The sequence below is a fragment of the Bos grunniens genome, chromosome 8 (assembly GCF_055505025.1).
Source record: "Bos grunniens cultivar Pamir isolate PY7600 chromosome 8, Bosgru_T2T1.0, whole genome shotgun sequence".
Lineage (NCBI taxonomy): Eukaryota > Metazoa > Chordata > Mammalia > Artiodactyla > Bovidae > Bos > Bos grunniens.
This window is the reverse complement of record NC_141172.1, coordinates 60,631,745-60,656,009: the sequence shown is the minus strand read 5'-3', so window position 1 is coordinate 60,656,009 and position 24,265 is coordinate 60,631,745. Positions and strand designations below refer to the sequence as shown.

The 24,265-nt window shown below is 52.4% G+C and overlaps 1 protein-coding gene and 1 non-coding gene across 3 annotated transcripts in view; both read left to right on the top strand.

Annotated features, from left to right (window-relative positions):
- SHB (SH2 domain containing adaptor protein B) overlaps positions 1-24,265 on the top strand; it is a 138,950-nt gene that overhangs the window by 44,781 nt on the left and 69,904 nt on the right. For both annotated transcript variants that reach the window (XM_086415963.1, XM_086415964.1), the window contains exon 2: positions 5,657-5,777. In XM_086415963.1, the coding sequence (XP_086272089.1) occupies positions 5,657-5,777 (121 nt within the window). The remainder of the gene's footprint in view (positions 1-5,656; positions 5,778-24,265) is intronic.
- On the top strand, positions 15,831-15,937 carry LOC147367194 (U6 spliceosomal RNA). Its single transcript, XR_015132211.1, has one exon. It is a non-coding gene; the product is annotated as a U6 spliceosomal RNA (small nuclear RNA).

Below are 24,265 nucleotides of genomic sequence, written 5' to 3'. Positions count from 1 at the left end.
ACAGACTCAGTAGTTGTGGCACAGACTTAGTTGCATGTGGATCTTCCCAGATCAGGGATCGAACCCATGTCTTCTGCATTGGCAGGCGGGTTTTTTTTACCACTGAGCCATCAGGGAAGCCCCTTAGTTGTTCTTTAAAATGGTCCGAAGGCAGTGGGGAGGCTTAGTCATTTAATCTGGGGCTCCTGACCTTTTTGAGAAGTGCCTGACACTTTGCAGGCATATATGAATGTGATGGAGGGAGCAACAACTTTATCAGTTATCAGATTCCCAAAGAGATCCATGACCCCCAAACCATGAAGAAAGCTAGCACAGTTTTAAGAATAAATTGATAAGGAATGGTCCAACTGGGACCATGTAGAACATTCCCAGGTGTGTTCACACGCAGTTTGCTTTAGAGTAGAGCAGACAAAAGCCACATGCCTGGAAAGGACACAGAGCCTCATGGGTTGCCGCCCCCTCACTTTCCAGGAAGAGGAAAGCAGCGGAGGGTGGTGGAAACTGGTCTTGCCTCATCCCGCAAGTGGCTGAGCTGGGGCAGCCCGATGCTGCCAGTTCTCACAGGCAGCAGAGCATAGGAGGTGCCTGTATGGCTTGGAGGAGGTGCCTGTGGGTCAGTGGGGACAGCACAGGCCACCCCGTCCCGGAAGGTAGAGCTGCCCGTCTCGTGTCCCTTCTTTTCAGTAGGCTTGAGTGCTTTTAGCAGGGATACCTGTACATTTCAGCTCTTCTCCACAGTCCCACCAGCCCTCCCTGGAGCCAGGTAACCTTCCTGGAGAGTTTGAACAGCAGTCTTGTTCTGATAGGATCTATGCTTTGAACAGAGAGCATTGCCCATCTTCACAGCCAGGCCCAGCTTCAGCCCTGGCTCCCCTCAGGGGGCAGGGCAGTATCTGGCCTCCCCCCAGCTCAGGCATGTTGCTCAATCTGACCAGCCCTCAGGATTGCACAGAGGATGCCATCACTCCCGCGTCTTGGATCCTGGAGATGGATCAAGGCGTGTTGGATCATCTCTTACTCCACTTGACCCCCAGGGAAGAAAGCAAGAGAGAGCTGCATTTTACACTGACTTCTTGCTTCACTTTATTGAACAAGGCTGAGAAACATCTGGGAAAAGTGGAATTCCAAAGTCATATCGAGAGGCTTAGCTTTAGATTGGTGGGCGAGGGGGCTGGCTCTAACTTAAGGTTTCCCAAACTTTACTCATAAGAATCACCTGGGTTACTTATTAAATATACAAGTTATTAGGGCTAAGAATCTGGGTTTTATAAAACAAGGATTCCAGGCCACGCCTATCTTCAGGCTAGTTTAAGAAGTAGTTTATCTCCTCTACCAAAAATAACCTGTGAAGAGGAGTGCTTTGGAAAATTTAGTTTTTCATATAATTGAGTAATAAGTTTTTCTTGTTTGAAAAATGTATTAATATTACAGACAAGTCTCCTTTTATTTTCTCTCATCACCCCATCCTAGTCCCTCCCTCCTCCCAGAGGAATTGTCAGTTTGAAGAGTCTGTCTCCCCAGACATTTTTGTTACATTAAATAGAGATACAAGTTTCTGTTTAATTTTCATAAATAGGTATCATCTTGTATTTATCATTCTACAACCTGCTTTCTTTCCATTCAAAGCTATATCATGGAGCAGTGTTGGTGCAATAGCATTAGAGTGACTGCTTTTTTTTTTTTTTTTAATCTAAAACATAATATTCCTTAGTAGAAACTGGCACGGTTTATTTAGCAATTCGCCTATTGATGGACATAGAAGGTTCTTGAAGTTTCTCTTTATTACTTGCTTTAGTGAACATCCTTTCCCAAGTCTCCCTTGTGCACATTTGGGACTAAATACAGAGAAGTGAAACTGTTGGGTCAAACCACGTGCTTTTTTGGAGTTTAGTGGATTCTGCCCAAAGTTAGCCTTCACAGTGGCTCTACCATTTACCTTTCCACCCAGAGCCTGTGGAGAGAGAGGACCCGGTTCTCCATACAAGTGCCACTGTCTCGTTAAAGCACGTGGGCCTGTGCCCAAGTGGAGGCCCCCACTTTCCTCTAGTGCTTCCCTTTGGGGGTGAATTGAAAGACTACCTCCCATCATGAAACTAAATCCTCGCAAAGACCCAGGCTTCAGACTGCTGTCAGGGATGGACCAGTTCCACCCAGCAGTGTGTGCAAAGCAGAAAGGAGGCCTGTGGAGCTAACTCCAGAGCCCTGTCAGAGGGGCACTGAGTGTGCTGGGATTCTAGAATCCTCTGGACTGCTGTGGAAAGGCAAGGAAAGTGAAGTTGCTCAGTTGTGTCCAACTCTTCACAACCCCATGGACTGTAGCCTGCCAGACTCCGTTCATGGGATTTTCCAGACAGGAATACTGGAGTGGGTTGCCATTTCCTTCTCCAGGGATTCTTCCCCACCCAGGGATCGAACCTGGGTCTCCCACACTCCAGGCAGATTCTTTACTGTCTGAGCCGCCAGGGACTGCTGTAGGCCATGTACAAAAATGGGAGGTTGGGACAGGGCTCTTGAGGACAGCACCCACCCTCCCCGCCTCGCTCCCGCCCCGCTCCAGTTTCACCGCTTTATAAACCTATGAAAGTCCTTCAGGGCCACTGGCTAACCTGGGACTCTCCAATTTTGTTTGAAAGCAAGAAAAGGCTTGCCTGGCTTTTAGCCATACCTGGCTTCTTATCTCAGAGAGGGGCAGGCAGTACACCCATCCCAGGAGGCCAAAACCATGAAAGACGATGTGTTAGGCAGCCACATCTAGTTAGGCAGCCACACTCAACAGCCGTCCTTCTGCTGCTCTCCTCCCTGGGGAGTGGTGGGCCCAGTGGCCTGGCTTCCCCTCTCAGCTCTGCACCTGCCTGTGTAAGGCAAACTGGCCATCTGAAGGGTCCAGTGCCCTGTTGGGTGTTTGCCTATTCAAGATCAAAATCACGGAAAGCTTCTTGTATACCTGAGTGGCCTGACCTACAGAGGGGTCCCGGTTGGCTCCCTTTTGCTTGAACTGTTTAATTAGATTTAAGGTATTTGTCCACTAACAGGGGCATTTTAAAGCAAAGCGTGGTGTCCCTGGGCAGCTTGGATAGTGGCCACCCTTGAGGCCGGTGGCACATTGCATGGCTAAGCTTCCTACTCAACTCTCCTAACTCTTGGTTAAATTTTTACTCCAAAAACCAGGACAAGATTTTGTGAAAGGTCAGACAGCTCAGTTAGTGTTTGCCGAGTTTCACGTTGCTTAAACCTCAAATTCCCTCCCCTCTACCAACCTTACTTTGAAGTTTGAAAGGAAATTGATTAAATATTATACATTTTTAGGAACCTTCCGATTTGCTTCTTAAACTAACAGAATTCTAAACTGTTTTTTTGTAAACGGAAGGATTTTCAAACTGTCAGCAGGTATAACTAGAACCATATGTCAGCAGAGACCAGGAGCTTTCCCTGGTTTCGGGATTTGTAAATTCTTATTGAAACGGAAGCAAGCAGGGCAGGCAGCCTGAGGGCCCCCATGACAGCCTGAGCTCAGATCTCATTTTAATTAGAAAATACAGATAGCGCCTGCTGAACCGAAGGCCTCCCAGAGCTCCTGTCCCAGGGCGAACAAAGATTTGGTTTGTATCCTTCTTGCCTCCGTGTTTGCAAATTACTGAGCACTTCCGGGAGGAGCTGGAATGTTGATTTCTAGATTACGCAGCCAAGCACCCTCCCCAGCTAATCCCCCCAAAGTGATTTTGTTCTCTTAGGGAAATATTTGCTCCCTTCCTCGTTGCAGAATAGTCGGAGGGTGTTCACGAAGAAAAGAGACTGCAAGGAAGGCGAGGACGAGAGAAATGAGATTACATGTCATCCACAGCAGGTTCATCATTTGAATTCTGAGACACAAAACCCTATGCACCCCAGATCTGCATCTGAGCTGTTCTGTAGGACAGTGGTTCACGTGTCTAATTTTCTCCCTAATGTGTTCTGCAAATGGTAGAGTAGAAATATCATATGGAAGACATGAAAGGCCCTACCGCTCCTCTCCCCCATCTCTCCCTGCCCGTGTCATTTGAGCTCAGGGAGTCCCCAGAAAGGCCACAATTACAATGTCAGCATCTGGAAGCGCCTCCACTGGGACTAGAGCCTGACCCACAGCCGCTTCGGAGCGGTGGCAGCGGGCCCTGCACATGCTCAGATGGTGCTCCAGCCCTGGGTCTTTCACGGATAAGCCTGCCCTTGTTCAGGGAGCAGTGACTGCTGTGTGCAATGCCTCCCGCCGGCCGTCCTGGCCACATGCTGGTGACAGGGCAGCTGCCCGCGGTCCTAACGTGGGCATCACATTCCGGGCAGCTGGAGGTCACTCTGCTCACCCGGCCAGGGCTGCTGCCACAAACTGCCACTTACCCGGCAGACAAAGGGGGATTTTTCCCTTCCCCTGGGTTTACAGGCCCCTCAAATGCCTTACATTCCAGGAGCTGGGTGAGAGTGGAGGCTCCTGTGGTTTCTAATTAAACCTACAATTTAAATAACAATTCATGAAACCCCAAGGGTTGAGAGACAGGCTAACCTGCCCCCCTCCTCCCAAAAGAGGCAGCTGGGTGGCCCTGGCTGGGAGGCTGAGGACTTGCCCTTTGCTAGATGTGGGACCAAAGGAGCCCAAGTCACAGTGAGTTTTGGTGGAGCGAGGATGCGTTGAAAAGGGACCTGTGCTTTCCCCTCTGGTGAGGGTGCCCCAAGGGGGCACCTCCAATGAGAAGAAAAGTTGCTGTGTTTGCTTTTAGCATGCAACTGGGAATTTTTACCTTTCTCCTGGGAAAAGAGAAAGCTTTGAAGTATTCAAAACTCAGATTTTTTTATGATCTCGGGGACTCCCCTGGCTGCCCCCACCACCTGGCTCCAGGTGACTGCTCTGTTTGTTGTGGAACTTTCGTTGTTTTCTGGAATACAGACAAATGAGGAGTCCAGGAAGGAGGCAGAGGAACCAGCCAAGGGTCTCGGTTCAGCCCCCGCCCGCTCTAGACCTCAGTTTCCTCATCTGTCACAGGAGAGTCTTCTGATATGTGGCTTCCAAGGCCCTCGCTGCCCTTAGCAGTCTGTCTGGCCATCCCCTAGCTGCTCTTGTGTTTTCACTGGGCCCGGCTGGGGCCTCAGTCATCTTTGCAGAGCGTTGATCTCACCGAATTGTTGTCTGATTACCCAAGGCATGGTTGTGTTCCAGATTTGGGAAAGTGGAACGCTGGACATAATTATCTCGAGACAAACTCTTCTATGCCTCAGCCAGCACCAGGAGCATGTCAGCATTTCTGGGCTTTCTGCGAGCTCCTTTCCAACTTTCCTCCCTCTACATTCATTCCATTACTCTAAGCAAGTCACATCCCCCGAAGACGCCCTCCAGGTTCTTGCCTCTGTGCTTCTGTTCTCACTTCACTGTGCCTGGAGCAGCCATCCTACCTGTGCAGGCCCAGGACCCTCCCTTAGGATGGAGCACAGCAACGTGGGTTCCCTGTTACCCCTGCAAGAATCAGAGCTCCCTGCTGGTGGGCACCAGTTCAGACTCCTGCCTCCACCTCCCCTTCCTTGCCCACCTGGCACAGACTCGGTTTATATTTGTTGAAGCAAAGCCTGGCTGTGAACAGAAGTGAAGTAGAAAGCCCCAGGTGGACTCACACCCTTGCCGTCTTCTCTACAGGTGACCATCGCTGATGACTACTCGGACCCCTTTGATGCCAAGAATGATCTCAAAAGCAAAACAGGAAAGGGAGAGAGCGCAGGCTACATGGAGCCCTATGAGGCCCAGAGGATCATGACTGGTAAGCACAGACACTTGCAACTCCGCGGGGAGGTGGATGGGTCACATGGTCACCGGCCAGCCTCTGCAGGGGAAGGTGTGTACTTTGGAGGTGGTGGTTGGGGGGGTGGCACTGTGTTGAATCTTTACCACAGGTTATCTGTTCAGGTTTCACTGACCTCAGGAAGAACCCGGCAGGGCACAGTGACTGTCCAGAGATAGTAGGGTACTAAGTACAATTCATCAAGAATTCATCAAGAAGTAAGTGGGGAGGTGGGGGGAGTTTCCCTTAGGAATTTCTAATTCAAAAAAGATACAGCTTTTGAGGTGGAAAGCTTGGAGCTTCCTAGCATCCAGGGCAATAAGAGAAACAGGCAGGGTTACCTTGCTTTTATTACTTAGTAGAAGGGGGCAGACTAGGTCTTTAGGGACAAAGTTATCCCTGCCCCCATCCAAGAAAATCTTTGTTTTAGGACAGGAAGCAGCTTAAAGCACCATGGTCTTTGTGGCAGGTTTATAGGAAACACAGAGACTTTCCTCCTATAACTGTTTTCCTATTGGCCCTTGATAATGAAACCTGTCAGAGCAGCAGTGTGGGGCCCAGAAGAATGTGGCCGGGTATGTGGTATCCTGGGGGGGTCTGTTTTCACCAGAATAATACTTGGAACATCTTAAAAAAAAAAAAAAATGGTTATTTGGCTGCACCGGGTCTTAATTGTGGCATGCGGGATCTTCAGTCTTTGTTGCAGGATGCGAGATCCTTAGTTGCAGCATGTGGGATCTAGTTCCCAGACCAAGGATCGAACTGGGCCGCCTGCCTTGAGGAGCACAGAATCATAGCCACTGGACCACCAGGGAAGTTCCAGAGCATCTTTAAAGAATTAAGAGATATCAGATAGCAGCCATCTTGACAGACCCCAGGCATGGGCGGGTGGTAGGGAGATCACAAGCAGGGGAGAACCCCTCCATGAGGGTCCCCCTGGTTCAGGAGGATGGTCCAGGCATGGAAGAACGCTCGTGGGTTGGCCTGCTCTGACCCTGAGCAGGACAGTGATGTGAGCAGGGGCACCATGTACTGCAGACCACAGGCAGGTGGCCCTGAATTCTGAGCCTGTTGAGTCGGTGCCCCATATGTCTTAGGGTTTGGGATTCAGGTGCCTCCTTCTGTGACCCTCTTATTGTTTATTTGGTGTTCATGTTTTTGAGCACGTTCTCCTGATTCCTTCTGAATTTAAAGGAGGAAGGGAGGGACTTCCCTGGCAGTCCAATGGTTAAGACTCTGTGCTTCCGCTGATTGGGGAACTAAGATCCTGCATGTGGTGTGGCCAAAAAGTAAAATAAAAAATAAAAGAACATATTGAAGAGAAGAAGAAGGAGGGGGAGGAGGAGGAGAAAGGGAAAGGAAGCACCAGTTACTGAGCTCTTAGCACATGCTGGGCCTGAGTTGAATGTTTCTCTCGGGCTGTGGAGACCCTCTAGGATAATTGTTGAAGAATCTGAGTATCAGTCCAGGCCCTGCTTCCAGGACTCTGCCTCATGTTCTTCCTGCTCATGGAAAGCAATTCTCTGGCTACCTGTGTAGGCTCCAGAACACCAGGCTGCTTTGTGAAGGGCTGAGTCAGGAAGCAACTGGTCAGACTCCCGAGGGCCACCTCTTATGCCCTCTCCCATCTTCCTGATCTCTCTTGGCAGAGGAGCCTTTGTGGGTGCTCTGACATACATACTCATTAAGCCTCACCATGTCCTTGCAAAGGAAGTGTTGTCTCATTTCACAGGTGATGGAGGCTCTGGACAAGTCACTTCCCTGGGGTCCCACCTGCAAAAAAGGGAGAAGGCATTACAGATCCAGACCTGCATCTTCAGAACATGGGGGCGGGGAGCTGACAAGGGTGGGTGGGAGCATCTGCTGCGAGCCAGACTTTGGGGAGAGTCTGCAATTGCTCAGCGTCTCTGGAGTGGAGCCGGGCTCCTCCTGGGTGCTGCCGTGGACCGCAGCGGTGAGGAGCTGATTTGCCAGGTGGAATTGTCCTGAGGGACTTTGGCTTTTTAATGAGGCACACCCACAGGGGCAAGGCCCAATGCAGGGCAGTTTGAGTTTACCAGAAACCTGTTCAGATCTCAGGCATTCTCTCTCCAAAGAAGCATCCTTCTATTTTCTGCTCCGTGCTTTGTTCGTACCTTGGAGACTATGCTCAAATTTACCCACGTTTTTATGTTTTTAAGGAAATAGGTGATTAAACTGGACATTTTCTGGGTGTAATGACCTTGCAGCAGCTCCTTTGACTTGGAATTCCTTGTGTGTAACATCACCATCACCGCAGTGACTGATGGCGGGGCTGGGGGCTGCGTTAGCCAGCACCGTGTAAGTGTTCCAGGAAGTAGCTCATTGAGCTGCCGTGAAGCTCGCATGGGAGGGGAGGTGACAGAGGTGGGTGCCAGGGATGGCAGCCGAGCAAGGGGTGGCACAGAACAAGTTTACGTTCGACCTTTTAGGGTGACCTTTCTTTTTTTGATGCTGTAATATTTATGTGTGTGAGTGCACGTAGCTTCTAGTAACGGGGCAGGTCTCTTTGGTATGTAAGAATAATGCTCTTGGGATGAGCACAGCCTCTGTGCCTGAGATGGCGTGCCTCTCTATATTGGTCTGAAAGGAGACCAGGCTGATGTCAAGCAGATCTGGGATGGTCACTTGCCACCAAGTGGGCCTCAGTTTCTCACTGAGAAGCAGGTGCCTTAGAGTGGACAGTCACTAGTACTTGTAGCCGCTTTTGGCTGTGAACTAGCTGTTTTGACCCTGGGTAGCACGTTCTGTGATTCTCTTTTTCCCGGTTTAAGGAAGGATAGATCAGTAATAACAGCAGCAGCAGTGGTAGCCATTGCCAAGTTCTCTCATACTTGTTTATAGCACTTGGTCTGAATTCTTGTCAGATCTTCACCATTACTCTTTGAAGTGTAGGTGCCCATTCCCCTGATAAACTAAGGCACAGAGATATTAAGTAATTGCTCCAAGGCAACATAGCCAGGTAGTCAGTTGGGGGTGCTGTCTGCCAACACCCTGTTTAACAGCTACGTAGGGTCTGTCCAGCTTGATTTTCAGCCTCATCATCATGGCCCATGTGGAGTAGGGGGCCTATGATTAACTGGCAAGGTTTTGTTCTCCGCAGTCTTGGCACCACGCAGCAAGCGGTAGAGAGCTTGTGGGAGGTATGATTTGGTGAACGGAGAACTCAGGCCACCCCATTGGCTGTAGCTGGGATGGAGTGCATGGAGAAGCATGCTTGTTTTTCCAGGGGCTCCTCTTACCCACTTCCCTCTTGTCTGCTTCAGCTCACCCTCTCCCGTCGGCTCCCCTAGTGTCATCCATGGGATTTAGGTTGTGGCTCCAAAATGGAGGTCAGGTCTCCATGGAGCCTCAGAACCCATGTATGCCTGGACCTCACTTTTTGTCCTGATCACCTCTCTCACCCCAACAGCAGCTCTGGAGATAACACCTAGGTGTTAAGGAGTTAACACCTAGGGCTCTATGGAACCCCCCTGGAAAGCTAGTAACCCAGTCCCAGCTTTCCTTTTTATAGGTGAGGAAACTGAAGCTCAAAAAGGTCATGATCCTTTTGAGACTTTTTAAAACATTCTGGTTAAATATGAAGCTACTTTGTGAAGTACTGAGTTGCCCATCCCTAGAGGCATCCAAGCAGAGGCAAGACAACCAGCACTGGGAGAGGACATGAAAGTAGTGAAGTCTCAGATGTGTGGTTGGTTCAAGCTACCTCTTAGGCCTGTGCCAGCCCTGAGCTCCAGGGTGTCCTGATTCACTGTGCCCTGCCCTGTCATTAGACACCTAGGACCAGTCCCACAAAGGGAGCACCTGAGACCAGCTCTGAATAGGAGAGGATCTGGTTAGGGCTGGCAGCTTCCTTTCTCAGTGCCAGCCTGACTCACAGCAACTGTTCAGTCCTGGTTCCCCTTTTCTTATTCCTTGGCCCATCCCTTGAGGTCAGGTTCTGGTCTTGACCTTTTCCATGTGTGCGCTGAAGAGGAAGGATATACCACTTCTTGATGTCCATCCTGCCCCTGTGTCTACCTTTAGTGTCCCCAGGCCAAACCTCCCACTGAGCTGGTAGAATCATGCCACCCCTCTCCAAAACCCTGCTTTGCAGCCCATTCATTCTCTCCTTCTTCCCTGAGGCTTGATGCTGGGACTTGAGAGCTCCAGATGCACAGAGACACCTACTGATGCAGAGGGAAGGGTGTTGGGCTGAGTCAGGCCCACTGGGGTGACTGTGTGGGCCAGGGTGCTTAGCGTGTTGGGGACCGCATTGTAAAACAAGGCATGTAACACTGATGTGAGTCTTGGGTGGAGGAACAAACTTCGTACATGTGCTTGAGATCGTTGATGTTGGGGGCAGAGGGCCTGTTTGGTCCTTCACGTGGTTTTCTGTGCTGCTGAATTCTCTGACCAGTCCCCATCGGGGCCCTGCCCATTTGGAGTGCATGCATGCATACTCAGTTGCTCAGTCATGTCCGATTCTGCAATGCTATGGACTGTAGCCCGCCAAGCTTCTCTGTTATGGGATTTCCCAGGCAAGAATGCTGGAGTAGGTTGCATTTCTAACTCCAACCCATTTGGAGGTGGGTGGCCAAACAAGCAGGACGCTGGAGCAATTGGTTCCCAGGTCCTCTGCAGTACTTTGGTACCCAGAGCCTTTGCCAAGCCCTGCTGTGTAGGCATCTGGACCATGTAGCCTAGGCAAATACCGCCTCTGCCTCTGGGAATATCTGTGAAGCATGGAGACAGACATGGACCCCAGGGCTGGTTGGTGCGTGGAGGTGAGCTGTAAACCTCCAAGAGTTCAGAGCAGAGACAGCAGCTTCCTGTTGGGCCATCCCAGGTGGGTGGGAGGTGAGAATGGTGGGGGTGAGAGCTGGGCCTGGCAGCCAGGCAGAGGGAAGAGCTTGAACAAAGGCATGGAGGTGTGGGAACTCTCTGCCCGAGAGGAGTGGCAGGAGATGAGGCTTCTGATAGGATCCTGATAGGAAAAGCACGGGGCAAGAGCATGTAAAGATGGATGAGATCATCAGGCCCTTGTTACCCTAAAGGCACAAAATATTTCTCACCCGGGATCCTTCCTCCCCAGGCCTTCAACCCCAGGAATTCTCAGAGATGCCCACGGTGATGGTGGTGACAAGGAAGATGGGAGTTTGTTTTTTTAGAGGGCTCTCCTCTGTGTCAGGCGCTGCTCCAAACCCTTTCCCTGACGCGCTCATTTAGTCCTCCCAAGGAACCTATGAGATTTAAGTACTACTATCATCCCCATTTTACAGATGAGAGCACTGAGTCTCAGAAAGGTTAAGTAAGCAGCAGAACCAGGAAAAGCAGCACCCCCTGGAGCCCCTGCCTTTAGCTAAAATGCACTCACATCTGTCCTGGACTCCCAGAGGGTCTGCAAAAATAACTGGGAATTTTACAGTTACTTAGGCCTCATTTTGAGGTGTGACTCCCCCCACCCACCCCCCATCCTATATAAAATTGTTCAAAGTGTCATCTCACAGGATGAATCATATAAGCATTAGTTGAAAGCATTTCATATAATTTTTAATATGTAAGCAATTATACATTTAAAAGTCCTTAGCATGTTTTTATTATAAAATCAACTTTATAGCATAATAAGAGGAAATTAAAAGAAAACCATTTCACACCGAGCCCTGCTGCTCACGACTTGCCTTATGCCCTTTTAAACTCCATGTGCTCATGGGCACTCTCCAGGTAAAGCCAGTTACTGATTTGATTTGATTACTTTTATTTTTGGCCATGGCATTCGGGACCAGGGATCGAACCCGTGCCCCCTGCAATGGAAGTGTGGGAGTCTGGCCCCTGGACTGCCAGGGAGGTCACTGATTTTAAAGGTGGAGGTGCAGGTGGGGTCATCCTTTCATATCTTCTTATCCTCTGGCGTGGCCTCTTCCAGTGGCAGTGTGCTTTCTGAGAGAATGATGGTTGTACCACTTTCAAGTCTCTGTATTCCAGTGGCGGCCTGTTTCTGGAGGGAGGAGGCAGGAATGTGGACTCTAGCCCTGGCTCTGCTCTGGTGTACTGTGTGACCTGAGGCAGGTTGCTTCCCCTCTCTGGGCCTCAGTTGCCTCATCTGAAAAACCAGATGCTGCCTTCTTCCCTAGGCTCAATGAGGGTCTTTATAAGCCCTTAGGTTTCCTGCCTTTGTGGTCACAGTGGGCTTCTCTGGCTGTCCTGGGCAGGCCTGACAATCCCACCCACACCTTGCCGCCACTGCCCTCCTCGTAGCAGCAGCCCAGGTCTTGCCAGGTTGTGAGGAAGAGCTGGCGTGGCACCGTCCCAGGAGCTTCAAGTCTGTACCCTCTGGATGGCCACCTCCAGATGCCATTCCTGGAGCTGTTAGTCTTGAATCCCAGAATGAAATCCCCAAACACTAGCAAATGCTTCTCAGAGAAGGCGCCCTCTGAGTCTTGCCTGGCCATCAGAGAGAGGGGCCGCCTCCTGCCTGAGATTCCTGCCCTCCTTACATGTTCACTGTCGTCCCTGCCCTCCCACTTGAGGCAATCCCTTTTTTTTTTTTTTAATTGAAGTATAGTTGATTTACAGCGTGTTAAGTTCTGCTGCACAGCAAAGTGATTCAGTTATACACACCTATACATTCTTTTTTAAATATTCTTTTCCATTATGGTTTATCACAAGGTAGTGAATACAGTTCCCTACGCTACACAGTGGGACCTTGTTGTTTATCTATTCTCTGTATAATAGCCTGAGGCAACACTATTTTCCTGTCCTTTTAGTAGTGGGCAAGTAAAGGGCCTTTCTGTCTGGGCCCCTGAGCCCAGGCCCTTCCTAGCTCTGCAGCACCGTGGAGCAGTGGACTCTGCTCCCAGGATGTCTGTGCACCCGTCTCTCCTTCTCACCTGGCCTCCTCCACAGCCCGGCTATCCGAACAGTCTCCACACCCTTCGTTCCCCTCACCCTGTACAAGCCCCGTGCTCCTTTCCGTCTGCCTGCTCTCCTAGTTGCCTCAGGCTCCAACCTGTCCTGGGGAGGGGGAGCGTCACAGGTCTCCACCGGCTGGGGGATGGCAGATGGCACTCCCCTTAAAGAGCAGTCTTTCTGCCAAGCATCCTCTTTCCACATGAGGCCCAGAGAGGGGCACAAGCTGGCCAGAGTCACACAGCCACAAGCTGTGTGAGAGCAGGTCTCCTGACTTCTAACACAGGGCTCCTGCCCTGGTTTTGAAATGTTTGGAAACCTGCCCAGGCACTCTCCTGCCTGACAGATAGAAGGCTTGGTCATGGACTGTGCAGAGTTCCCTGGCTGGTCTATCATTTACCAGAATGACTTACCTACCAGACAGGAAAGAGATAATCAAGTGTAAATAGATTTTGGATTAGTCACCCAATGACTTTCATGTTCTTGAGAAACAGCACAGCTCACACACACCCAGTGCTGCTTACCTGCTGAGCTCCAGGACTGGGAAGGCCGGGTGGGGAGAGGAGCTGCTGAGGAGGACAGCAGGAAGTTCAGGTTCCCGTGGTGACCAGCAGGCCCACACTGGCAGTCACTTCCTCTTCTCTTACCCCAAGTGCCCCTTGCCCTTTTGACCCTTGACATTGAGCGTGTTCAGCTTTTCAGGAAAGTTCTGACAGGACTGGGACAGGCCATGGACAGCTGACAGTCACTGATGGCATTCCTGCTGTGTGCCAGACCCCGGCCCCTGCCCTCCAGGGGCCCCTGGTGGCATGGGGAGCTTGACAAGGACTCAAACACTGGTGTCTGTAGTATGAAACAGGCCAAGCAGAATGACACTGAAAAGAGAATACAGGAAGGGGTGGGAAGGGCTCCTGAAGACCAGGGTGGGTTGCACGGCAAGGGGGCGCTAAGCAGAGCCACATTTGACATCTTGACTCGAAACCGTCTTCCCATTGAGGCCTTCCCTGGCCACTTACTTTAAATTTCAACCCATCTGCAACACTTCTTGCCTCTCCTTCTCTGCTTGACTTTGTTCCTTAACTCTGCTATTTAACACACTTCATCCATTTATAGTCTGTCTGCCACTAAGATGTGGGTTTCACAAGGGCAGAAATGTCCGCTATGTTCCTGCTGTAACCTCAGTAGCTAAAGTTGTATGTGGCACAAAGTTGGGACTCAGTAAATAGTCATTGAATGTGTAAGGCTGTTCATTAATTCCAGGGACGAGGGGCTGGGTGACAGACATGCTGGGGCCCCCTCAGGAGCCCAGAGACATCACATCCTCCTTGAAGGGTGACAGATCTGGAAGTCCCAGTTTAACCAGTTGCTGAGTTGGTTGGGGGGTGGGGAGAGAAGGAGCTGGCTTGACCTTGGGTGGGAGTCGGGCAGGAGACGCTTGGTGCCTTGTTCTACCCTGGAGATCAGTTCTGTCTCCGTGCTGCGGGGCGCCCTGGGGTCTCCAGTGGTGCCTCCTCCCTCTGCTCCCTCCCTGGCTGAGAGCTCTTTGAAGGCGAGGACTGGGTGTTACCCATCCTCACATCTCTGGGCCCAGTACCTATTTACCAGGTGAATGAATGAGCCCAGGAAACAAGTCTAGGTGAAGAATCAATGAATGGGAAGAAAGCAAACAGTAAACAGCTACTTGCTATAAACAATTTTTTCTATTTTGCCAAGAAACCACTGTCTGAAGTCACAAGGGCTGAGTCAGGGAGCCATGTGCGATGCGTGTGTTCATTGGATGGATGTTTGCAGGCATCCACTGTGTGTTGGCACCATTCTGTGCTCTAGGGGTTGAGTGGTGAACAAGCCGAGGCCCTGTTCTTGTGAGGCTTTCGCTCTGGGTGCAGGATCAAAGGGGAGTGTTACGTAACCGTGATTCCCATAAACTCATTTCTGGGAACTCTGGTCCTGGGAGGTCTGTTTCGCAGACACTCCGCGGCCTCTGGGCACTGCAGCTCAACGGCTTTCTCAGAGTCAAGGGCAGAATGGAGACTTGTCTCCAGAGCCCTGGCCACCTTCAGGAGGCAGGATGGTCTCAGTGCTGTCTTTGGGGTTAGAGGAGCACAGCTCTGGCTCAGGGGCTGGCTGCTGTGTTCCTCTCTCTTCTTGGCCTCAGGGCAGGAGCACGAACTCTAGGGGTTGTCATGAATTTTCTCAGAGCAGCAAGCCCCATCCTGTGTGCTGGCACCAGCCTCATAGGCGTGAGGTTCCAGACCCCAGGAACGCAGCACCTAATTCCTCTCAGTCTCCTGGCATCTCTGAGAGAAATAGGCATCCTCCCAAAGGTGGAAATGAAGGAATGGGAATGTGAAATTAAGGAGCTAACCTCCCCACCCCTGCCTCTTGCCCTTTCGAATTCCAGAGAGACATTAAAAGATCTGAAGGCACAGAGACTGATGGGAGTGCTGTCCAGAAGTAGATGCCAGGCAGCAAAGCTCCTTCATCCCCTATCCACCCAGCAGCACACCTCGGGTGTGGGCAGAGCACGGAGGCTGTGGGGAAACACCACCCATCCTGGGCAGGTTAGGAAGCTGTTTAGGAAGTCACGCCACCTGGGTGCGGAGGATGGATTAGAGCAAAGAGAAGCAAGAGGCAGGGCAACTGGTTCTTTGGTCCTGTGGCTGCAACAGTCATCCAGGCCAGGGGGCTGAGGCTGGAGCCAGGGCCGGGGCTGTGGGGTGCTGTGGGTGGGAGCAGGTGGATGGGATAGAAGAGCTTGCCCGTCGGGTGCAGTGGGTGAGAGGGAGGGAGGAGCTGGGATCCTGGGGAGTGGGAGGATGAGCGTGTCAGTTACCCAATGGGGCCTGTCATATCCAAGAAGGGGAGGAAGTTTCTCGGGGGAAGATTCAGTGGGTTCAGATGTGGCACCTTTGCGTTCCATGTGTTTAGAGCTGCTTGACAGGGCCTACCCAAGGAGACCGCCCACCGGAGTTTCTGCCCCTCCAAAAGCCTGAAGAGGGAGATTAGTGATTTGCCCTCACACCCTATTATTTGACTAATTAATTGTACCCTCCTCTAACTAGGGCTCAGCTTGGCTTTCTGCAAGTTTGTAACAGTGACAGAGTGCTGTATTTAAAGGGCTCTTTTGTGCTCGCTTCGGCAGCACATATACTAAAATTGGAACGATACAGAGAAGATTAGCATGGCCCCTGTGCAAGGATGACACGCAAATTCGTGAAGCGTTCCATATTTAAAAAAAAAAAAAAATAAAAATAAAGGGCTCTTTTATAGATTATGCCGAGAATCTCCTTAAGGCACCCGGGAGGAAGCAGTGCCATTATTTTCATCTTGCAGATGGGAAAGCTGAGTCATGGAGGCTCCCTGGAATTGTGCCCAATTCCAGGCCCCCTCTCCCTGCAGGGTCAGTGCCTGGCCGCGCGAGGGAAGGATGCTGAGTAACAATGGGTTTGCATTTTTTTTTTGATGCAAACTTTCTGTCTGTGGGACAACTTGGCAGGTGCCCGAGATCTATTCCTCCTCCACCTCCTTACCCTTCTTCTTCCTCCTGGGGAATCCTGCCTTTCAACTCTCACCTAGCTTGGTCTGTGTGTTTTCATGGTACTCTGCCTCCTTTTTGGTCCTTTTTTGAAACTGGCAGTGTGAGCACAAATAAATAAAATGTCTCATTTCCCTCCTTTCCAGAATGCATGCTTCTAATTGTACCTGGCGACCTGAAAAGTGATGTACTGGAGAAGGGGTCACCTCCTGGGGCCTGAGCCCCTCTGTGGGCTCCACAATCACTCTTTGTGCAATCGCACTGATACAGAGCTTACCACATTGCTTTGTAATTTATCTGCTGGGCTGGGGGCCCCTGGAGGGCAGGGACCACAGGGACCACAGGGCTTGGAAGTCTTGTTGTCAGACTATTGGCACCCAGTGCTTGAGATACTGGCCTGGAACTTTGTGTTGAAGAATGTCCCCAGGTCAGAATGTGCTGGTTTGGGTGGAATGTTGTGAAACAGTTGGTAAACTCTCCCTCCAAGTTTGTAGGCTTCCAGGTCCAGAGCTGGGTCTCACGCCCTGGCCAGCTCACCCCTTGGTCCTGGTCACTGGGTCCCCCTCCTGTCCCTCTCTCTGATCCTGGGCTCAGCCCGCTGCCTGTGCCTCTGTAGATTCACTCCCAGGCCTTGGGTCTGTATGCGGGGACCAGCACAGACACTTGTGTCCCCAGGCCCCAACCGCAGTGTCCTCCAGATTGGGAGGCCTTTCATTCTGCACTGCCCTTGTCACCCTCCCTTGGCTCAGGGTGTCACCAGCTGCCCCTCCCCCTCCCCGTCTAGCTGGGCGCCCGAGTGTCTGAACCCTGGTCTCCCTCACATGACCAGCCTTCCTCACACCTTTCTTCAGCACCAGCATCCTGCTTGCCGAAGCAGGGACATCTTTGGCCTCACCCACCTGACCCTGCCAGCCAGCGGACCTGGCACAGTGCCAGATGGGGGAGAGTCTGCTCCTGTCCGTCTTTTCTTCACTGGGCTCCAACTCTAACTCAGTGCTTTGCTCATGCTCTGCCTCACCTTCTGACCCCAGCCCAGACTGCCAGCTCAGGCTCGCCCTCCCCCGAAGCCCTCCCATCCCACCCACCAGCTTCATTCTAATTCAGAACTGACCGGTCAGCCTTCCATCAGGAACCTTGTCCTGCAGAGCACCCTCCTCACCCTCTCTAAGGCCCAGGGAGGCAGTACCTGGGGCTGTTTCCATTTTACTGGCTAGGAAGCCCAGAAGCAAAACCTTGAGTAACAACCAGGGGCCATGAGGGAGATTTCTGGCATCCTGGGAGCTGTGTTCCAGAAGCCAGGCAGGGGTGGGGGGCAGGTGGAGGACCCTGGGCTGAGGTTGGTGGAGAGGGATGGACAGTTTTCAGGTCAGACTGGATGGATCTGTGGGGGTCAGTTCCCACCCCCGTCAGTGACAAGAAGCAGACACCTGAAAGTGGGGGCTGCAGTGCTCCAGACACAACTGCACAAGCCAGCAGAACTGGAAAACAGCCAGTGGACCACACCAACCCCGCACCTCCCAGCCCCGCCGCCGCCTTCCCTGGCCTCTTCTAGGGCTTTATTCCCACTCCCTAGCTCAGAGCTGCTTCTGCGGACAGTCTGCTAGGAAAAGGGTTAGTGCTGGCCCAGCTGCTCTTGGGGGAAGGGGGAGGGTTGGTTGGAGGGTAGGGTGGGTGGTGTCAGCACCGATAAGGTAGAGGAGGGGCAGCCCCGCCCTTCAGGGTAAAGCTGAGGAGAGGGTTTTGCCCAGCACCTGTGGAGTTCCTGTAGTCCTGGGAGTTCGGAGGCACCTGGGCCTGCCCCCTGGAAGGCCATTCCAGGGGGAGGTGGCCCGTGCCATGGAACTGCGTCAGTGGTTGAGGATGTGAGATGTGGGCATAGACGTGCATCCCTGGCGACTACAGAGGAGGGCATGGACTGGTCTGCTTGGGCTGGGGGGTGGCATGGGTTAGGACAGACTCCCCTACCTGGTGGCTGGGCTGGGAAGCGTGGTGGGAGTAGAGGCAGCAGGGGCGTGGCTGAGCCCAGGTGCCAAGGAGGCCTGGAAGGAGGAGCTGCAGGACTGGCCCACAGGCAGCAGGGAGGCCTCTGAATTGTGAAAGACACCCACCCAAGGCAGTCGCCTTGGCTCTTGGCTCCCCAACCTCTACCCCGCCTTCAACCCACCTCCACCCCAGCTCAGCAACCCACCTCTACCAAAGCTTTGCCTAGGCTTTCGTGCAAAGGAATCTTGTTGAGTTGAGCCTCAAAGGAAACTAGGCAATGTTCTTATGATTTTCATAATTTGCACCCAGAAATTAGGAGGAAGGGTTTGTTTGTTATTAATACACACAGCCTGTGTGCCCCCTAGACTTGAAACTAATTTTCATCTGGACAAAGATTTGCTGTAAATCCCGAAGCTCTCAGTGCAAAGAGAAAGTTGCCGGCTGCCCTCTGGGCCCCAGTCTCTTACCCTGCCTCAGTCCTGAACATTCCCAGGAGAAGGGCAGACTCTCTTTCTGAGGCTGAGACCAAGGAGTCACCTCGGTCTCCAATAACACCACGCAGAGTTCAGGTCAAAGTCAGCTAGAAACGGATGGCAGATTTCAGATGAAGCGCTACTTCCAATGGACTCCAGGCTGTGGGCACCAGGTCCTGGGGAGGCTGTGAAGCCCAAGGGTTCCATGCAACCAAACCAACCAAACCTGAGTCTCTGTGTCTCCTGCATTGGTGGGTGGGTTCTTTACCACTAACGCCACCTGGGAAGCCCAGATAATCTGCGTGCAATGCAGGAGACCCAGGTTCGATCCCTGGAGCAGGGCATGGCAATCCACAACAGTATTCTTGCCTGGAGAATCCCATGGACAGAGGAGGAGACTGAGTGCTCAAGGCAGTGTTCGGAGGACTGTTGGTGGGCACCAGGGGAGAGCTCTGTGCCAGTGAGTATGTGCCCTCCAAGGGAACCAACCTGGGTTCCCTCTGGAGCCAGCCTGCCCTCCTTCCTGCTCTTAGGTCTGGGGACCATGTCCCCAGACACCTGTTCTCATCCTGCAGTGAGGCTGGACTGCAGAGGACCCCGCTGTCCTGGACAAAGTTTCCAGGTCACACCGGAAGCACTGGCCACACAGGAGCCGCCCAAGGCTCCGGGACAGGGCTGCCTGGGCCCTCCCATCCACAGCCTGTGTGTTTTTGCTCACACAGCACGAGGAGAGGCTCAGTTGCGTCTGGAAAGAGCCCTGGGTTTGACACTAGACGCGGAGCTATAATTATCATCTTTAATTACACAACAGTGCCTCTGCCAGGGAGACATACTGGACGATTATCTCCTCTCCTGACAAGGGTGGTTCCATTTCCCTTTATAAGTACTGACATAAACAGCACACACGCACTTGGGATTCCAGAATTATGAAAGGCCCATTCAGAGTTGTCTACAAGGACCCCTGGTTTCTTTTCCTGGAGAAAGTGGCCAGCCAGGTGGCAGCCTACTGCTGAAAAAAAAAATGCCAGCTTACCTCACATTGACTTGATCTCTAGCGTTAGAAGAAAAGAACACACCTTTTTCCTAATGCTTAAAAAAAGAATAGCAAAAAACCACCTAACAATAGCCCTTGTGTTGTTGACCTGCACATATCCATGCTCCTTTAATTCTCATGTCACCCTGGGGAGGTAGACAGGACAGGACATGTGGTGTTTATCCCTGTTATGTAGGCGGGGCTATGAAGACTCAGAGAGGTTAAGGCACTTTCCTAAAAACACACAGGAAACCAGGACCGGAGCCCAGTACCTGACCATAAGCCTGGCTTCCGCACACACAGTCCAGTTTCCGTGATTCATTTCAGGAGCTTCTTCACCCCTGGTCCTCTGGGGCACTCGGGGCAAGAGAAGCCATTCTGGCCCAGAGTACCTTGCACATTAGAGGGGTGTTATGAGGGCAGCCTGCAGTGACTCTGGAGGACAAGCCATGCTAGAGTCCCCAGATGACAGGTTAGCCCTATGTTGCAGACAGCATCCCGCTTGCCTCAGAGCAGGTCCACCAGGGCAGGAGCGTGCAGGAGACATGAAGGCTCCATGGAACACCCACCCACGCTCTCTGCCCCCAGGTCTGCTCTCCGGAGGCCAAGAGGCCCCTCATCTCTGCTGATCTCTGAAACATGAAGAGTGTCAGTCCAACACCCTGCCCGCCACCCTGGGTCAAGAGGAGGGGCAGGCCGCCTTGAAGATGTGAGTTCAGGGCCTTCCAACGTCAGTTTGTGTCATAGTCAACATGGGGAAGCCAGGGGAGGTAGATGTTGCACATGCAGATTCCCAGGCCTTGCACCAATATACACTCTCGCTGGGGCCCAGGAATCTGCCTTTTAATAGCTGGCTCCATGACTCTGGGACAGATGGTCCCATGGTTTGAGAGGCTTCACTTTAGCCTGAGGTCTCTTTCAATTCCTGGCACTCTGGTCTGGTCTTCCAGCAGCATTACGCTCCTTGACTTCTTGCCTCCTTCTTTTTCTGCCTCTGCTGCAGGGGCATGGACATCCATTCTGGTATCTTATTGACATCCCCACCATCCCCCTTGCAAGTCCTGAGCACTGGGAGCTGCAGAGAGGAGCAGAAACCCCTCCTCTGGCAGTTGTCAGTGGCAGGGGAACAGCCTTGCAGACTCAGCCTGTTAGTTTCACAGAGCTAGAAATCTGTGAGTGACTGGATTAGACAGGGCCAGGGTAGAGGGCGTTTTGTGGTTTGGTGGGGGATCGTGAGCTGAAGGACTCTGGAGCTCATCCCAGCTCCACAGCGTGGTTTAAGCATGGGCAAGGCACTGCCCCTGTGGGCCTCAGTTTTCCCATCTCTAAAGTCAAAGCTCTGACCTGGTCACGAGGAGATTAAAGTGCTAATCTCCATTGGTGGTGGCAGTAGCAGCAATAAGACAGAGTGGAATTCCACAGAGCCCCCTGGCCCTGGCACTCGACACTCCGCACAGATGCCCTCCTGGGCACTGCAGGCAGGGCTGCAGCCTTTGTTCTCTGTCACCAGTCACCACCAGACCTCCACATGGCCTGTTTCACCCTGCAGACCAGAGCTCAAGCCACACCAGAGATCCTGGGGGCTATCTTTCCAGAGAAGCCTGCTTCCAAATGGAGCAGATTTCACCATGCCTACTTTTTAAAAAAATCTTTTAAAATATACATTTTAAAAGGTTGTCATTTTACACATACATCATCCCGTAAAGAGGAGGGGCATTTGAGCTCCTGAGTCCCACGTGTCCCCAGGGCACACATCAGGGGAGCTCTCAGGGAGAGGAAGGACCTGTCGAGGATCAAGTGAGGGGCCACAGGCAAGCCTGCCCACACACCCTTCCCAGATCCCTCCTTCTTGCTGTCTCCAGATGGTTTCCCTGGACATGGCCCGATGATGTTACTCCCCTGTTCAAACACCTTGACTGAGCCCCACAGACCCAGGCTTTCCAGGTCTTCCACAAGCCATGCCTCCCTCTGCACGCAGCCCCTCCCAGGGACCCCAGACTCCAGGCAACACCTCTGCTCTCCTGCATCAGCTCTCACCTTAACCTCCTTCTTCCAGGAGCCACCCCTGGCTCCCTGCCCCGCGTCCCCCGCCCCCCAACCCCGGAACCCAAACAGTGCCTCCACTCCCCCTTTCCTATTCTTGCTCTGGGTCCCAACTGAGCCCTTCTTTCCTCCAGCAGCCTGGACCAGGCCTGAGTCATCCCTCAGAGTCTGGCGTGGGACCCTGCACTCGGGAAGGGCTTGTCAAAATGGGATGAAAACAGGCCTTTCCTCTGCACACGTCTGAGGCTTGCCTTTGAAGTTGGTGTGATGCTGCAAACGTAATCGTCAGTTGGGTTCTTAGAGCTCCTGTTTGTCCCTGAAAAATGAGCACTCGCACACAAATAATGACTCTGGGGCTGTCGGAGCACACACTCTCCTGAATATGAAAACAGGCGATGCAGAAAACAGTTGGCCTCACTCTGGGGAGATATCACGGGTCCCCGGAGTGTCTGCGGCTCAGGGAAGTTTACAGTTTATGGAGCCGTTTGTGGTCTGGAGGTCCAGGCTGGTGGGGTGACAGTCTGGTCTGACCTTGGCCCTACTGCCTCCTCGTCCCACCGAGCAGCCCGCTGCTGGTCACTAGTGCCTTGAAACCGTAGTGGTGAGATCTCAGAGCAACAGGAACACTAAATCCCCTTTGCAAGAAGGCAGGTGAGCGGAGCATCACTTTACAAGGGAAAAAAGCTCTGCCCCAGCGAAATGTGGCAAGATGGCTTCCCTGTCTCCTGACCATGTTGGTTTTGTTATGCTGCGTGGATACCAGGCAGAAACCATCCTGAGGGCTTGTGGGCCTTAGAGGGGCCAAAGGACGGTGGCATCAGACATTGCCCTCTGGGCCTCTAGGGTCAGCCACAAAAAGATGGCTGTGGCGGGGGGTGGGGCGGGGGCTGGCAGGACTTCAGGAGCATTTCGTCCTTGCACCAGTCATTTTGCAGCACTGACATAAATGAGACCCTGGGAGGCACCGACGTGTCTTGGACTTCACTTCGTTGGGTGGCAGTCCTCGCCAGATGGCACGATCTCTCGGGTTCCAAGGGAAAGAGGCAGGAAAGGCTTCCCAAGAGGTGAAGCTTGACCCAAGTCTTGACAGATGAGCCAGCTGGGAGGAGAGGACCCACCAGTGGTTTCATGGGTGCTTAGCTGGGCCCTGAGGAAGCTCAGAGGTGGGTGCTATGTGGGGGAGGGGGAGAGACAGCCTGTGCCACCCTGGGAGTGAAGAGAGCAGTCCTGAGTGGCTGGTGTGGCTGCAGCTTCAAGGCTTGTGGAGAGCATGTGGGAAGATGGGCAGCTGGCAGGTGCTTGATGGCCAGGTTCCAGGAGGCTTTCTGAACCCCTGAAAGGAGTTTGGGCTTTACCTCAGTGACTGTTGGGAGTTAACTGTAACCCACCCTTTATCCACCCCCAGCCATCAGCTTATCTTTCCCCTGTATCAGTTGAGCACCTACTGGGACCAGGTGGTCAGTGGGCTCCTTGGGGCACACAGATTGAGCCCATTGAGCCTCTGCTTTAAAACTGAGGTCAAGTCGGAAAACTAAGTCTAGGATAAGAAGCTGGGGACACAGAATCCTGTGGCAGTTAAAACCAGCGCTGGAAGAAATGTCTTGAGGCCTTGCATTGATTGACGCGTGAATAGGCTGGGTCATCAGTGCCGGAGTGGGCAGCAGAGGGGCAGAATGCCTCCCCGAGGTATCCAAGGGCAGCACTTGAAGAAGGTGAGCTCAACCTGGTCTGGAAGGCCTCGGGGAGCCTAAAGGAGAGGTGACTATTGGTGGGGGGCATGGGGTAGGGAGCAGGCCTGACAAAGTGCATGTGCTAACTTTGTGATTCTGGACGTGCCCAGCGTTCAGAGGATGGGGAGCCAGCTGGTGTTTGTAGAAATGAATGTTTCAGACTCTCACCTAAGTGTTAGCTGACGTGCCAAATATTTTTTAAAGAACTGCTGCACTATTAAAGTCCTTAAAGCAGGCTTCTGCCATCTTGGCCCCGATGCACGTAATCACACAGCCAGGCCACGGGGCCTGGGTTAGGGACCCTCCATGCAGTTAGTTAGCCTTCAAGGCTGTTCTTCCCAACGTGCTCCTTCTCCCTCCTGAGCAGACTTCCCCTGGGAGCCCCAGCTGAGCTCAAAAGCTGTCAGTGCAGACAAGAACCTGGGAAGCTCTTCTAGGGCATGAGGGCAGAGGTGGGCTTCAGATCCCCCTGAAAACTGAGCCAGCCAATCAAGCCTGTGGACAGGTGGCCCACCCTGCGTCTGCTCCCACCTGTGGCCATGGCTGGTTGCAGGCACACAGAATGGCTGCGGTCATTCCAGCTCGGGCATTTTTCAAAACAGCGATGTCAGATTGCCCACCACATAGAACAATCTCCACAAAGTACCCGGCACATCTCGTTTCAAACAGTGGGAGCTTTCTGGTGAACCCTGCAAGAGGAATTAGTTGCAAATTAAACCCCCAGGAAACAGAATGATTTGACCTATTGTATAGACTTTTTGGAC